General features: G+C 40.8%; 1 protein-coding gene across 1 annotated transcript in view; it reads left to right on the top strand.

Annotated features, from left to right (window-relative positions):
• The window catches only part of cttnbp2 (cortactin binding protein 2), a 110,829-nt gene that overhangs the window by 79,027 nt on the left and 17,854 nt on the right, over positions 1–13,948 (top strand). Inside the window, 5 exon segments of the mRNA XM_084733398.1 lie at positions 1,970–2,120; positions 3,869–4,069; positions 5,415–5,532; positions 6,125–6,415; positions 11,459–11,554. Coding sequence (XP_084589524.1) covers positions 1,970–2,120; positions 3,869–4,069; positions 5,415–5,532; positions 6,125–6,415; positions 11,459–11,554 — 857 coding nt within the window.

A 13,948-nucleotide genomic window follows, 5' to 3' on the forward strand; every position in this document is an offset into this window, starting at 1 on the left:
GCTATGTCACATTACAGCGAAATCTGAAATCTGATCCCTCTGCCACACAAAATAATGTCAAATGAGGTCCAATTATTCCCATTACTAGACTATCAATCAATTATTGATTAATACTTAATGGTGATCGATCAAGTAATGATTCACCCGAAAGAGAAAATTCAGTCATTTTCTATTCTCCCTCATGCTGATTGAAGGCCGTGTTTAGTTTTTTATTCCACAAAACACTGCTGGAGTTTCACAGGAAAACAGCACTGCAGAATGTCCCAAACAACAGAAGTGAAAGTTGAAAAAACATGAAAACTCTCTTAAGTGCTTATCTGGCGTAATCCAGTGCAATCAACTGGCATGAGGATGAGTAGATAATGAGTGAATTCTCATTTTTGGGTGAACTATCTCTTTAAAATCCCCAGTCACAATGATACCTCTAAAAGTGTTGTTTGTGGGGCTCAACTTGTTTTTGCTTTAGTGTAAAACAGTCACTGTTAATGATTCAGATCCGATCACAGTATGTCATGTTTTCTAATTGATGACTCATCGTATATGTTGCTGTGAGGCGAGCACAGCTGGAACCTCCCATGTGTGAAATATGACCACTAGACCGATGCCGGTAACCATGTCGGGGGTTTCGGTGCCAGAAGCAGTGCCAGCATGTCTGCTTGGTATCAGCTGATGGCTTTGTGTCATACAGTACAGACTGTCAGTTCTGCGTCACTTGTGAAGCTTTATGGGGTGACTTCCCACAGCTAAAATAAAACCAGTCCTCGACTTCAACTGGGCAGCTGTCATTCATGTTCTCATCTCTGCTTATTGGTTAGGTTTCTCTCATCAAACATCACCGGAACTCTCGCTATTAATTATTAACCATGTGGGACAAATCTGCTCCTATACTGCATACACAGTCAGTTCTGATCACACGTATTGATCCTGATTTATTGGCAGGATGAACCTCAAGCTTACAGCCAGAGAAGCTCTGTCAGCTACAGCATGCGGGGGGTGTTTGTGTGTCGGTGCTTGCCAAAAACACGATGCCCGGGACCAGCTGGGGAATGTGCAGTGTTGTAATATCTGATCACAGTGTTATTTATAGAGTGGGGATATCCAGAAGGCATGCTGAGACACACACACACACGCACACATGCACACACACACACACAGAGTGTGTTTTATGGGGTTAACTGTTTTTTTCGGTGGTCGTGACTCAGTAGTCGTGTTAGCAGACAGGCTCAGTTTTCCTCAGATGATCTCCTCTCTCACTACTGGTGGAAGCTGATTGATGTCTTCCCTTGTCTCTGAACAGGTGCTGCTCACACTCACAACTTTAGTATGTAGTAGAGCGAGTGTGTGAATGCATATACACAGGGGTATGTGGCCTGTTAAAGGCATAGCTCAGATTTTTTTGAAGTGGCATTGTATGAGGTACTTATCCATATTCAGTGTATTACCTGCAGTAGACTGAGGTCAAAATGTCCCCCTGTTTGGAGAGGCAGAGAGGAGTACCTGTATAGGGAACTAAGGAATATACTGCTGTGGACAGGGTCAGCAGCAAAACTAGCCACCTCAAAAAAAATGACTTTTTTAGTTTATTGTTATTTAGAATTTATTTTACTGTTAGACTGCCTTTTATGCCAGGAAACCACCATTACATAAGACAAATATTGCTCTTTTCAAAGCAACCAGACAGTAATTTTACCTCACAGATCACAGGAGTTGCTGCTACCTCAATCACTTGATTTGTTTGTCCTGTTGTGTGAATTTAGTAAACCTGAACTAACCCTTTAAAAGTCAATATCTTGGACAGACTTCCTGCATAAATAAAACACTGTATAGTATGTGTGTAATATCAGAGTTAGAATGGACAAAAAACTAAGAACAAGGACAAAAAAGCTAAACAAATACATATGTATAAAAATATGTAAATTTGTATATATTTATATGAGACGTGTTTCTTACGCCTCCTCCCTCCTTCCAGCTGTGTGGAGGTGCTGCTGGCTGCAGGAGCTGCTGTGGATTCAGCGGCAGTCGGGGGACAGACCTCTCTCTTCCTGGCCTGTGAGGCAGGCAGGCTGGACTGTGTCCGGGTCCTGCTGAGTGCCAGAGCTGATCGCTCGCGCACCACCACGGTAAGTCCGCCCCGCCGTACTGGCTATTGGCTGTACATGTACTGCATAAGCATGAGGAAATTATGTTGACTTGGTACATTAAGAAAACACGACTAATAACAGCAGCTCTGCATGGTGCTTGAGTTTTTGACACAAGTTTTTCTGTCAGTATATCCCACGTGTAGGGAAGTAACAATATTATATATACCAGACTGTGACAATATCTTTTTATTATCTATATTTTATTTTTAAAAAATGACTGATCCTGACTGCTGCATTGTTTTTCTTTTGCAGTTGTACATGCATAATTCAGCATTCACTGCCAAAGACAAGCCTTGTCAATTTAGGTCATGTCTGGCTACTATTCTTTTATTAAAGAAGGAAAGCAAAATCACTTTGATTTAAAAGGAAAAAACTAATTGTAAATGCTGTACTCAGATTTATTATTTAATAAAGGGTATTTTTCTATATTTTTAGATATTGCGATGAATATTGTGTTGTGTTTTTGTTGGTGTTGCATCTCTACCCAAGCGAGTTAAAAGTTTAGCTTTAATTTTAGTGCCTCAGTCTGGCCAAACAGTGTACAGTACTGTTCTACAGTGTTCAATTGCCCAGAAATAACTCGGACTACCAGACCAGTTTTGTCAGATGTATTAGAGTGATCACATGATCTAGACATCCACTATTTCTACAGTATTTTAATTTTTTATGTATTGAGTTCAAATTTCGTTAGACTATACCCTGAGCAAATATCAGGCAAAAAATTCACTTTCATAAATATTAACCAAATCGTTTTTCCCTGCACATTTTCCCTGCTTTTTCTCACTTGCGGTGTGCCACTCTTCATCGTTTCACACCTATCCCGCTTCACGCAAAGCGTTAAGTATTCTCGAGGGTCCGGCAGCCTGATTGGTGCGAGCTAATTGATGTATGGGCTTCCAGGCTCTCCATGGTAACCATAGATAGATAGTTGCTGTGGCAGCATGTGATGAGACCCTATATTTAGTTACCTGCTTTGTTCTACATTTAGACGCTTGGCTTCCCTGCTGAGCCAGAGAGCTGCCAGAGTCTCTATAGCATATCTGACCTCTTCAGCACAGCACATGTATTTTTGGACACAAGAAAATGTTGGCTAGTGTGTTGGGTCCAACGTAATGATTTAACATAGAGGAGGAGTTCTAAATTGGGTTAAGAGAGTACAGTCGGAATATGCAGTACAGTCAGAGATCAGTTTGTTGGTTTTGATTATGGTTTTATTTTTTAGCCTGGAGTTTATTGGTGTTCATTTTAGATGTTAAAAAAATGCTGGCAAAGTGATTTAGAAATATTACAATACAGAAAGAAAAAAATAGTATATTGGTAAATAATTAAAGATAGGGTAAAATGTAGTTTTTGAATTGCTCAGCTGCATAATTTGCATTTTCTCCCATTTTTTTTTTCCATGTCTGTTGACAACACCATGCTTTTCTCACAAAGCCACACACTGTCTGGTTGGAGACTTCCAAACTTTAGTAGCATTTAAGATCTTCAGCTGTGTGTGGGCTTGGCAAAAAAAAATGAGGTAGTTCACTATGTGGTGTTGTGAAATAGAAGGCAAAATTGTTGAGCAGTCAGTCCAAGATGAAAGAGCGAGCTTGTATGGATCTTCACCACCTATTAACCTCAGTTTCACAAAATATAGTACCCTACCCAAGTCCTTCTCTGTAAGTTTTACCAAACATCATGCATTTCTAATGTCATTTCACTTTTTCACTTTTACCTTTCTGCAGGATGGCTGCACGGCTCTGCATGCGGCAGTGCGCTCGGGACATGTGGACACATTGCGTCTCCTCCTCTGCCACCCGACTCAGGGTGACCCCACTGTGACCCCTGATCCCCCCTCCACCCTGGCTCTGCCTGCTGCCCTGCTGAACCAGGCCAACAATGACGGCTGGACCGCTGCACACATGGCTGCTGCCCTCGGCCTTAAGGTGAGGATCGTGTGCCAAAAAACGTGATGAATTAAAGTTGAGATGACATGAAAAATGTTTAACTCTTTTAGATCACATATTCAGCTATATTGGGCACCTATTTAACAGTGTATATCAATTTCTTTGTATTATATATATATATATATATATATATATATATATATATATATATATATGTATATACATTTATATCAAAACCTTTATTTTCTTCCTGCAAAACAAAATATGATGCATGCTTATGTAAGCTAGAACAAACCTGTTTTGAGCAGTAATATCATGACATCCACCTGTCAATCAGTCAGTTCATCTTATAGCGGTGCAGCACTAAGGTACATTCATTAGTTAGCTAGCTAGTAACAGTATGGCACGTCAGTGTGTCTCTCAAGATTTTCTCCATCTCAGACCTTGTTGTGTTTCACCAAGATAGAGCTCATACAGGCCTGCTGGCTAGAATTTATTGATTTGGGGGAAAGTGGTATCTGTGACAGCGGATTATATGCAAGGCATTTTACGGTGGACTCCTTCCCGGTCTACTTTCGGTCTCACTGTGTTCAAAGAGTCAGCCAGATAAATGGACCGATGTGCTGACACATGTAAAAATGTGGAAGCAAATAGCACTTCCATGTCATGAGGACTTGAACTTTAACTGAATAGGTTTATTGTCAGAATCAGAACAATTAAGATTGAATCGATACAGTATCACAAAGCATAATATTGCAGTACTCAAGTGTATCAATATTTTCATACACCCCTTGTAAATAGGCAGTAACTAAACAAATAATAACTTAACCAGCAGTGATTCTACATTAAGTCAACCTCCTGCTTTCACTGCTGCACTACTCTGTATTATACTGTTCAAACATTTGATGTGTATTTATATACACTACACTGACTCTGTCCCTCCACTTCTTAAATCAGTCCACTCTGTCTTCCACTGATGTCCAGTCCCTCCATCAGTCTCCACAGTGGCAGGCTAATGGCACAGCTGACCTTGCTGCCTGAAATGTCCCACTCAGCTTGAACGAATGCAGGAGACACCAGACTAGACGAGACTGAGAGTCTGACTTGAATATCAATGAAGACGACTCATTGATATGTGCTTCCACAACACAAACACAGAGCTTGTGTTGCAGAGATACACACACGCATGTGGTTACACACCCTTTTGTTATGTGCAAACTGTACATGTTTATTCCCCACAAAGGGCAAATTACCTGTCCTTTTTGAGAAAGCTTTTTTGTCTTGTTATCAAACTGTTTTGTGATTGTGATCTCTCTTTCTGTGTGTGTGTGTGTGTGTGTGTGTGTGTGTGTGTGTGTGTGTGTGTGTGTGTGTGTGTGTGTAGGAGTGTCTGGAGGTGCTGTGCAGCCACAGTGAACAGGACATCGAGAGGAGAGATAAGTGTAATCGCACTATTCATGACGTTGCAACTGATGACTGCAAAGATCTACTTGAAAACCTCCGTGAGTGGCTTCCTGAGTGTGTGTGTGTGTGTGTGTGTATGTGTGTGTGTGTGTGTGTGTGTGTGTGTGTGTGTGTGTGTGTGTGTGTGTAGGAGTTTTTTAAAAGATGGGAACATATGGAAAAAATAAATACAAAAAACTACAGTAGAAAGGAAAGGAAAGTCATTTTCTCTCAATGAAAAACGTAGTCTCCTCGAAGGTTATGACAAACTGCCAAAAATGAGCCAACGATATGCAGCAGTGAAGCTTAGTGTTCCTCAGGCTAACTTGTCTAGTCTACTCAAACAAGAAGAAAGAGTCTTGTGGTGATGGAGACAGAAAATGCATACGCATAGGGAAAGCACCTGTAGTGGAAGCCGCCTTTGTCAAGAGCGCCCCTTGGTTAAGAGAGCAGGCATAAGAATTGGCAGCGAGTCTGAGAGAGGAGGATTTTAAAGTTTCTCTAGGCTGGTTTGACTGATTTTACAAAGAGAGTGAACATTGTGAACATAGATGCACCCATGCCAGAGAATTATCAAGAAGTTTCAATTTGAAATCATTTTTAATGGTACTGAAGACCTTTTCTTTTCTCCTCCATCCCCACTCCCTCCAGAATTGTACCGAGTCCTGGTGCGTCTCCGGGGTTCAGGTGGAGGCGGAGCAGGGTCGATGTGTCCTGTGGAGGCTCTGGAGGATGAGGCGAAGGGCGTCACCAGCAGCCTCTTGGTGCTGGGCAGAGTGTCAGTGGACCGGACGACACGTTGGTCTCAGCTGAGCTCCACCCTCAGCCACACCTTCACCTCCTACCTCCAGACACTGTGGGGAGAATCTCACATGACCAGGGAGGAGGCGCAACGCCCACCGCTCGGCCTCGGTCCCGCCAGTATCGCTTCCATCCTTATAGGTGAGGAGACGTGTTTTTATATCCCTGTCGCCCCCTTTATTTAACCCCCTCTTTCCTCCCCTTTCTTTTCCTTATATAATCCTTCTATAATCCTGCTTTTCTTTCTTTCCTTCTTTCCTTTGGTGACCTCAGTGGACAAAAAGGACAGATAGAGATGGAGACCTCAGATATCAAGTACATTTATCTGTTGATGCGAAAGCTGCTTTCGATTACAGTGTCTGACTGCACCTAGATGTGATAAAGAGAAGGATAAGGTGTATCTTGTTGGCAGTAGTCCGTTCCCTCTTGTTGTCTCTCACTCTGTTAAACAGCAGGTTTATGTTGCCGGTGCCTGTCCGCCTGGTGTAAACTCTTCTTAAGTTAATGGACCGGAGCACATAGAAGCCCGTCTCATATAAGATGGCCTGCAGCAGCCATATTGGAAGTCCTTAGCTCAGCAGAGATTGTAAACGGCTGATTGTATTAAATGTGTATTTTGGCTGTTGGATAAGAATTAAACTGTAGATTTCTATGCTGGTGTTGATGGTGAAAGGATCACTGATTCATGTGGTTGTTTATGTGTTTATATACTTACCTAAAGATAATTGTACCTGTTTAGAAAATTAGATCCAGAGTACCAGAATCTACCAGCAGCTCTCATCATCTCCTTCAGAATTACCAGCACAGAAGCTGAAGTGTCCTGCTGGCTACAGGAGCAGCAACAAAATGTATTTTAGCCACTTAAAGAAGGCCCACCTCACTTCGCTGGTATTGAGTTGGCGCAGACTCAAAGAGGCTGTTAAGCGGGAGCTGAGAGGTTTTATTGCACCCATGGGGTGGGACAACGGAGGTGGATTTTTTTCAAGATGGGATTGCAGAATTAATTGCATAATTTTCATGATAAATCTCTGAGCATATTAACACGCAAGTCAAACCTACTATCAGGAAAGTGTACAAAAGCTTCAATGATTTTTACTATTTACTATTATGTGCATAAGACTCTAAATTACTTAGTTGAGGGGTGATCACATAGAGAGGCAGTTGCACCACTTGTCAGTGTCCCACTTTGCACGGACAACTAATCAAATCAAGGAAGAGGCAGGTTTTACTACTTTACCGCACTTGGAACATTTACCGTTAGTTAACCACCTAGTTAAAACTAATGCAGGCTAATATAACAGTAGAACAATAAACCTCCTCTTCATGCAGTTTTTGTTAAAACTGTTTCAGAGGGGTGTTGATTGGAGGCTGTAGTTTGTGCCTTAATTTAGTTTGTGTTATATTGAGAGATTTTTCTAATTTCTTGTCCACCCTTATTAAAATAAATAGGGTAGACAACATTTTAGAAATGCCTCCACAAAGTACAGCCTCCATGATGACCATGAAGTCTAATCAACACGTGTCTAAAACAGCTTCAACAACGTCTGAACATTATAACCTTCGTATATGCAGGATTTAAGTTGTTGCGTTAGACTGCATTAGTATTTTCTACGTGTTTCTCATAAAAGTGTATAATGATATACTGAGGCAAAACCTTCGTGTAATTTAGTGAGTATTAGCTGTAAACCACCTACAGTTTAAAGTTTAAAGTCACGCTACTTCCTGTATGTTCAGCTGAAACAAGATGTGCTGTGTCACATGAGACGTTATGTGTTTGGCTGATGGTCAGAGCTTCACACACACGATACTGTTTTTCTTTTTCTTTAAATTGGTGAATTATTAATCTGTTGGTGCATATGGTGCTTGGGGGTCTGTACTTTTTTTCTGGTGATCAAATGTCAAATCAAATGAGTGTGGTTGGTTCTCCTCAACGAGAGGCTGGTTTAGGGTTAGAATTACACGTGTGTGTGTGTGTGTGTGTGTGTGTGTGTGTGTGTGTGTGTGTGTGTGTGTGTGTAGCAGTGCAGGTCTGTCTGAGTCCCAGACTGACAAAAAGATCAATGACTTGTGCGTCAAACTGCAACAACTGCTTTACATGTTTATGTCTCTCACACTGTTGCTGTCTATTCCACATGACAAGGAAAGAGACTGTGTGTGTGTGTGTGTGTGTGTGTGTGTGTGTGTGGGGGGGGTGACGATGAAAGAAAGCACAAGCTTAGGAGGGATGCATAATGGATGAGATGGAGGGGAGGTGGGTGATGGAGGGATGGGAGGAAGATGCCAATTTAGTAGAAAATGTCTGTCTTCTGTGTCAGGCAGGATCAAACTGCAGACAATCAGACACTCTTTGGTGTCTGACTTTGTGTCCGTGTGTCTGCATGCGTGTCTCATTTGCCTCAGCATGTCTGCATATTTTTCATATGTCCCTCAAAGTGTATGTGTGTGTCTGATGTCAGGACTTAATACCTTTGTTGGGAATTCACATTTGATACATGTTCCAGCTAGTGCTTGATCCAGTAGGAAATGTAAAGTCACTGTAAAGTCCAGCATATATCTCCCATATTATAGTAAAAGGATTCCTTTGTGTTTTGGACTATTGGTGATGTCATGTAGAGCTTTAAAAATTGCGAGCAGCATTTTTCAGTATTTTTGGTCTTTTACAGATAAAAGGATTAATAAATAATGAAAATAATCGTCAGTTGTAGTCTTACTTTACTGGTTTCAGTCTTCAAATGTGAATAGTTGTTGTTTTTCTGATCTTCTATGATAGCATTATAAACTGTGTAACTGTGGGGTTTTGAACTCTTTGTTGGGTGAAAGAAGTAAACTGAAGATCTCGGATGACATTCTTCCATTTCATAGAGTGAAGGATTGATTCAGTTATCCTGAAAAATAACTAATGAAATAATTATTTGCATGGTGCTCATATGTTGCTTTACAGTAGAGGAGGATTAATTCTGCTGTAAAAAGTTCAGTATGAAGTTAGAAGTTCATTTTTCATAAAGTTGAAAAACTTCCAGCCTTTTTCCTTAACAGTTTCTTCTGGGGATGAAACAAAATTGCAGAAATAGTTTGGTAACTTTTCAGGATAAATGGGGCCTTGCATTGTATTTCACCTCCGGGGAATTGAACCCCAACTTCTGGAAGTTTTTATGACTTAACTGCAGAGTGCAGAGCTGCTCCCCCTTAAAAGTGCTGCTTCGAGTCATCTGTCAGTGAGCCTCTCGCTGAATCGTCAGCCCCTCTGTTGAATTGCCAAATGGCCTTTTTTCATTTCCGCATTATTACTGTCCACAGAACAATGCTGGAAAAGAATAAAGTTTTACAGTATGTGGTGGCTTTCTCCTTATAAAATATCAACTTTTTATCAGTGTTTTACTGTTGGTCTCAAAACACTGAAAACAATCACACTACACTGCACATCACACTGCCGGTATTTTTACAGATTTGTAACATTTTGGCCTGTTCAATTTGCATCAGGTCAAGCATAAATATTTTTTCATTTTTGTTCATCTAGAGGTGCAGTTGTAGTATTCCCTCTCAGTGTTCAATCCTGTTCTGATCTGAGGTGTTCTGGATAATACAGTTGAACTCTTGGCGTTTGGTATTCAGCACAGCCAAGAGAGCTGAGAGAGCTCAGGCAAGAGAAAGCTTGATGTCATCAAAAACATGACCAGAGCGGCTTGTGACTGAATCCACACTATTATGCAGAGCTGCCTCTACACTTTTACGTCACAGCCTGTAAAACAGCTCTGTCCCAGTGGCCTTATAACTGCACCAAAACCAGACACCCACTACCAAACTACTTTGAAAGAAAATGCACATCTTTGTTTGCATGCAGTGCATATAAACTGAGCATCATGGGTAACCAAATATTAAACCTCCTGTCTGAACATTTTCGTTTTGTAGTGTTGTATTCATCTGCGTATAGAAGCCTTTATGCCTGCGTTCATTGTTGTTTCCATTGGGTTTGGTGGTTTTTTGTGTGAACTACAATACCTAGCTACAATCTTCTGTCAGTAATTTGACAACATTGACAGCCAGATTTTAAAATTATTTATTTACATAATAAACATCTTAAAAGTAATAGCAATAATAGTAAGACTACACAAGGCTGAACCTGAACTCAGTCTGGAAAGCTTGTGTAGTTTTTGTAGTGTAACTTGTGTAATGGCATTGTGGAGCGCTGGTCATAGTATAACTGACAGTTATACTTGACCTCATACCTTACTATAACTATAATTATACAGTGCTATAAGCAGATTATAATTCATTATAAGTGTTTATAATGTATTATAGATATGGGTGAAATGATTTGATTGTGGCTGCAGTACAGTTATTGCGAGTGTTTGCAAACATCATAGGCTAAGTATCTTTACGTCTGGTATTAAAATGTGATCTTTATCTGAATAAGTTATCGAGATTGTTGTACGGGTTGCGTTTACACCTGCTTATGGTCTGGACACAACGCAAGCCGGACTACCTGCAGATGTGGTCTGGCAGATCTGATCACGTAGCATTTACACCTTGCATTACCATGCAGTTTTCCTTATCTGGATAACATATTTGGATACAGATCACGTTTCAATGCCAGGTGAAAATAGGGTTTTGGTAAAGACATGAAATCTAGTAGGAGAAAACAATGTAAAAGTCTGTTCAGCATCTTCAGCTTTTCTCAGACTGTATCCTTCACTTTCATGCTGGTTATTCTTGGGGTTGTAGGGTAGGGACCTGCTCCTGTCTCCAGGAAATGTGTTATGCATTTTAATGGCTAAAACACCTCTTATGATGCATAATCTTACACATTCTAATGTGATGTGTATTTGCCCTAATTAGATCCTGTGAGAGAAGCAGTCCTACTGTTTCCCCTGCCTCATACATTAGAGAAGGAAATATAAAGTGTGTTAATGTTGTATCTCTACAGCATTTCCTTCAGAAAAGTACATTCTGTGCCTTTATGTGTTAATGTGGCAGAAATAGACAAGACACGTAAAGATAACATGTAGATAAATTATAGATTGTGGTACATATGAATTATACATTCACTATGGCATTTGGGGTTCAATTGTATTTGCTATTGTGTGTGTTTGTTTATGTGTGTAAAGTAATTTATACTTTGTATAACAAGTGTGTATGCAGTCTTGGAGTCCTAACGTGTCTCTTGTCTCTGCCTCGCTCTTCCAGGTGATACGGAGTGGTTGCCAGGTCAGGAGCTGCCTCTATCCCCCTGGGATCTGGTTAGAAAGCCTCTCAGCCAGTGCATCACCATCCGCCTCAAAGGTACAAACCTGGCGACTGGAGTCTGTGTTCATTCTGCAGCACTGAGCCAAACCCAGAATCAGAGCTGCCATCACTGATAACAAATGCCATTTGGTGGATGAAAGGGCCTTACAAATCAGTTTGGATGCATTTGTAGCGTGGGCAGAGATGTACAAGGATCTGCCTACTGAGCCACACCACATGAAGGAACTTTTAAGCCAGGACATTTTTCAAGTATTATCAAGTGATGCATATTGTATTTTGATAGTCCAACATTTACAGTGTCAGCCACGTGAAATAGAGCAGGTCTGTCTTCAGATCTACAAGTCACAATCCACACGTAGACAGACTGAACAGCTAGTTCAGTTTCAAATCACAAAATGAAAACAAACAAACAAAAAAAATCATACTTTGGGGGCTTGAAACTTACATGTTCTTCATCAAAAGCAGTATTTCAAAATAAAAAAATGTACAGTGTGTACTACAGCATGTAGATATACTTTAAAGGGACAGTTCACAACCCCAGAATCAAAAACAGACATCCTTTCTCCCACTGGTAGTGCTGTTTATCTAGATAGTTGTGGTGTGAGTTGCTGAGTGCCATCTAGTTCCATTATATTTGAGAGAAATCAGACATATTACATGGGCAAAAATATTATTTTTTTTATTTTGGCGTGAACTATCCCTTTAACAAAGCTGATCCACAACATAATGTTTTCTGCTCTTCCAGTACGTCCAAAAAATACTGACATATCAAGGTTCAAAGTTTTTATTTGTCATTATACAGAATTATTGTGTAATTGTTGCAGCTCCCTCCATGCTACACACACAGAAAATGCATAAACAGATATCGACATTCAAAGCATATTCATTATTGTTTAATAATAGAGTCATGTCAGTATTTGCTAAAAATAGTCATGACAGGAAAAATGGAAATAGATAGTTAAGGTAGGGTAATTCTGGAATTTTTAAAGCTTGTCAAAAAAGGCTATCTGAAGAGGTGAACACCTTTATACATACTCTTTATAGAGACAAGAAATTTAATTGAAAACATTAAAAAAATGAACATTATCAACAGAATATGAAGAAGTAACATCTGCGCATTGTGTTGTAGAGATATTTACTAAAGTCAACATGCTAATCAGCCAGCCGCCTGTCTTGTAATACCACTTTGCGCCTCTACTTTCACAAGTTCTCTTACCTTCTTTTAGTCTAATAAATCAACAAATTAAAATTACAGAATGTAAAGTGTAATAAAATGTATAATTTGTAATAAACCTGCACTTTCTGACTTTACTATGTCTCGCCACTGTTCAACAATCCCCCTCTCTGGTTGAAATAAATTAATCCACTGATTTAGATGTTAAAATTCTGGCTCCCCGCTGCCTCTCAGATGCCTGACCTCTCTGTCGCTCCTCTCCCTCTTCACACCTCTCCTGTCCCGCCTGCTGTCCTCAGTGCCCCCAAGAGAGTCCTGGTCGGAGCCACTGTAAATCGCTTTGGTACTGTACTCCCTGTCCTGGTCTCGGAGGCCAGACGTGAGTCAACCAAGGAAGGGGTTCTCAAGCTTCTCAACAGTCAGAGATTACTCTAGAGGCATGCTGGCCCTTATTTGTTAGGAGCGACCTTTAACAGGTTGCCATATCTTATACATTGTCCCTTAAAGAATCATCGGCATGATATGATGAAACTGGCACTCTTTGATGATGAAATATCCAAGCAGAATCTAGATGAAAATAATGTTTGTTTCACACCATTTTTAAAGACATAACAGGGACCAGAACAGGGCCGGAGACGGGGCCAGAATGGCTCCTCAGACACCACTGTTAATGATTATAGATGAGTCATGGCGGCAGCCCCGAGCAGCAGACAGTCTCACTCTGCAGATATTGGAATAATCTTTCTCACTATCTGCTGCTTCTGTCTTACTGCCTCTGCTCCCTGAATTGCTTTATCTAGTGCATTTTTCGTCTCAGTGAGTCAGGGAAAAGAAAAGACTGAACAATAGTCTGGCACCGTGAAAATCAGGATGAGCCGCAGCCAAGCTCTCCATCTCCCTCCACCTCCTCTCTTCAATTCGTTTGCTGTGTTTCTTGTTGTTTCCTCTCCCTGCAGCTTTGTCCATCGCTGCCTCCGTCTTTCCAACCCTTTTCCTTCAGACAACGTCTCATGAAGTAAGGGGGGGTTCGGTGTGTGTGTTTGTGTGTGAAGTCCCGAGTCAGAGGTCCGTATCGACCTGCCCATCCGTCCGTCCGCCCACTGTCACTGTGATGGCGTCGAGCCAGGAAACATCCAGCGCCTCAGTTTTCATCCTCGGCTTATTCAACTGTATCTCTCTCAGAGCATTCACAGGCTTCAGGAAAAAGAGATCCATTACTGAATGATATAACAGGTGTAATAGTCTAAATCAGCCAT

This window comes from Lutjanus erythropterus, chromosome 13 (assembly GCF_056507025.1).
Source record: "Lutjanus erythropterus isolate fLutEry1 chromosome 13, fLutEry1.hap2, whole genome shotgun sequence".
NCBI classification, from domain to species: Eukaryota; Metazoa; Chordata; class Actinopteri; order Lutjaniformes; family Lutjanidae; genus Lutjanus; species Lutjanus erythropterus.